At 53.1% G+C, this 2,243-nt stretch overlaps 1 protein-coding gene across 1 annotated transcript; it reads left to right on the top strand.

Annotated features, from left to right (window-relative positions):
- The first annotated feature begins 310 nt into the window (after positions 1 to 310).
- Positions 311 to 1,270, top strand: LOC142595877 (olfactory receptor 14C36-like). Its single transcript, XM_075724728.1, has one exon. It carries the CDS (start codon positions 311 to 313, stop codon positions 1,268 to 1,270), a length of 960 nt encoding a protein of 319 aa, XP_075580843.1.
- Positions 1,271 to 2,243: the final 973 nt, after the last annotated feature.

The following is a 2,243-nucleotide window of genomic DNA, read 5'->3' as shown; positions in this document are numbered from 1 at the left end:
CAATAATGCTGAAAATCTCTTTGATATCACAAGTGGTTTTAATCAGACATGACCCCGTGTTCCTCTTTACCTACTGCTGTAGGGCAGGACTGAGTCCTGCAGAGCCCACAGCAGAGCCCCTGCTCCCTGGGGCACCCTCAGCCAGCACCAACCAGGGCTCGTGAACAGGACCTGCCAAAGGACCTCCTGAACAGAGAGAGGCAGTTTTGTGGGGGAGGTTCTATCAGAAATGGCTTTGATTCTGCTCAGAGAATTCTCTCCTGTCACTGTCTTTTCCCTCTTGGACAGTCCCCATGCCCAGAGGCAGCAGATGTCCAACAGCAGCTCCATCACTGAGTTCCTCCTCCTGGCATTCACAGACACACGGGAGCTGCAGCTCCTGCACTTCTGGCTCTTCCTGGGCATCTACCTGGCTGCCCTCCTGGCCAACGGCCTCATCATCACCGCCATAGCCTGCAACCACCGCCTCCACACCCCCATGTACTTCTTCCTCCTCAACCTCTCCCTCCTCAACCTGGGATCCATCTCCACCGCTGTCCCTAAAGCCATGGCCAATTCCCTGTGGGACTCCAGGGCCATCTCCTACTTGGGATGTGCTGCCCAACTCTTTCTGGTTGTCTTTTTCATCTCAGCAGAGTATTGTCTTCTCACCATCATGGCCTACGACCACTACGTTGCCATCTGCGAACCCCTGCACTACGGGACCCTGCTGGGTAGCAGAGCTTGTGTCCACATGGCAGCAGCTGCCTGGGGCACTGGGTTACTCTATGCTGTGCTGCACACAATCAATACATTTTCCATACCCCTCTGCCATGGCAATGCCTTGGACCAGTTCTTCTGTGAAATCCCCCACATCCTCAAGCTCTCCTGCTCATATGACTACCTCAGGGAAGTTGGACTTGTTGTGGTTGGTTGTTTTCTTTTTTTGGGATGTTTTGTTTTCATTGTGGTGTCCTATGTGCAGATCTTCAGGGCCGTGCTGCAGATCCCCTCTGAGCAGGGACGCCACAAAGCCTTCTCCACGTGCCTCCCTCACCTGGCCGTGGTCTCCCTGTTTCTCAGCACTGCCATGGTTACCTACCTGAAGCCCCCCTCCATCTCCTCCCCACCCCTGGACCTGGTGCTGGCAGTTCTGTACTCGGTGGTGCCTCCAGCAGTGAACCCCCTCATCTACAGCATGAGGAACCAGGAGCTCAAGGAGGCCATTAAGAAAGTGATTTCATGGATGATTTTCAACACTGATATATTTTCCGGTACTGTTCACAAATGATTCTCAGGGTGTCCCATTGCAGGCCTCTCTGTTGGTTTTTGTTTTAGCCATTTTGTTACCATTATCTGTATGGTTATTAGTGTTTATTATGTCTCTACAGAAATGTTTGGATTCATCTGATGCTGACTGAGTAATAAACCTGCTGTCTCTCACATAGATCTGATAGAAAAGTGTGTGTTTCTGGGATAGAGCTAACGCTCTCCTAGCATCTCTGTAATAAAATGGGATCTCCCTAGTGAACTAAATGAAGGGTGGGGTCTTCTCCCAGAGCTCATGTTAACAACAGGCTCCAGGAATTTCACCCCAAATGGGGCTTTTTCTCCTTGGAATTGGGAGAGGAAAGCTCATTGTCACACTGGTAGCAGTTAGAGACCAAGGGTTGAAATGTGCACTCACCCATTGGTATGTGCTGACAGTGGAGATGGTGAATGGTCGCTGAGGTACATACCCAGGGCTGTCCCCATGTGACAGGGAAGAAGACATCCTCCAGGAGGGGAATCTGGAGCTGCCTGGAGAGACTGGGGCTTCTCCAGGGAGAGTGTGTGCCTGGGGTGGGCAGTGACTGCAGCCCCACAAAGGGAGAGATCGCCCAAGCTGGAGTCACCCAAAGGGAAGGGGCAAAATCCAGGCGTCTGCAAGGAAACAAAGATGGAAATAACCCAACCCTACACAGAGCAGCTCCAACAGGCAACAGCACCGTTACAGCCCCCACACCACCAGCAGCACTCACACAGCCATGAGCAACACAAGTGGCCCCATCCCGGTGCCCCTCCAGGCTGATCTGCTGGGAAGGTTGCACGAGTGCTCTGTACGTTCCCGGCAGAACTCACCCGCGGGCTCACACAGCCCCACGGTGCCTCCACTGTGGGCCTGGCCTTTGGGTCTGCCCATACTCAGAGGTGTTGCCCACTTGGCAGTTCCAACCCTAACGCTAACCCTTAACCTCACCCCAACACCTAACACTAATCCTAAC

The sequence above is a fragment of the Pelecanus crispus genome, chromosome 23 (genome assembly GCF_030463565.1).
Source record: "Pelecanus crispus isolate bPelCri1 chromosome 23, bPelCri1.pri, whole genome shotgun sequence".
Taxonomy (NCBI): Eukaryota; Metazoa; Chordata; class Aves; order Pelecaniformes; family Pelecanidae; genus Pelecanus; species Pelecanus crispus.
Note: the sequence above shows the minus strand (reverse complement) of the source record. Positions and strands in the feature narration are given on the sequence as shown.

Bases quoted from the DNA above. Each gene is read 5' to 3' on its own strand.
- LOC142595877 (XM_075724728.1), top strand. From the start codon at position 311: ATGTCCAACAGCAGCTCCATCACTGAGTTCCTCCTCCTGGCATTCACA.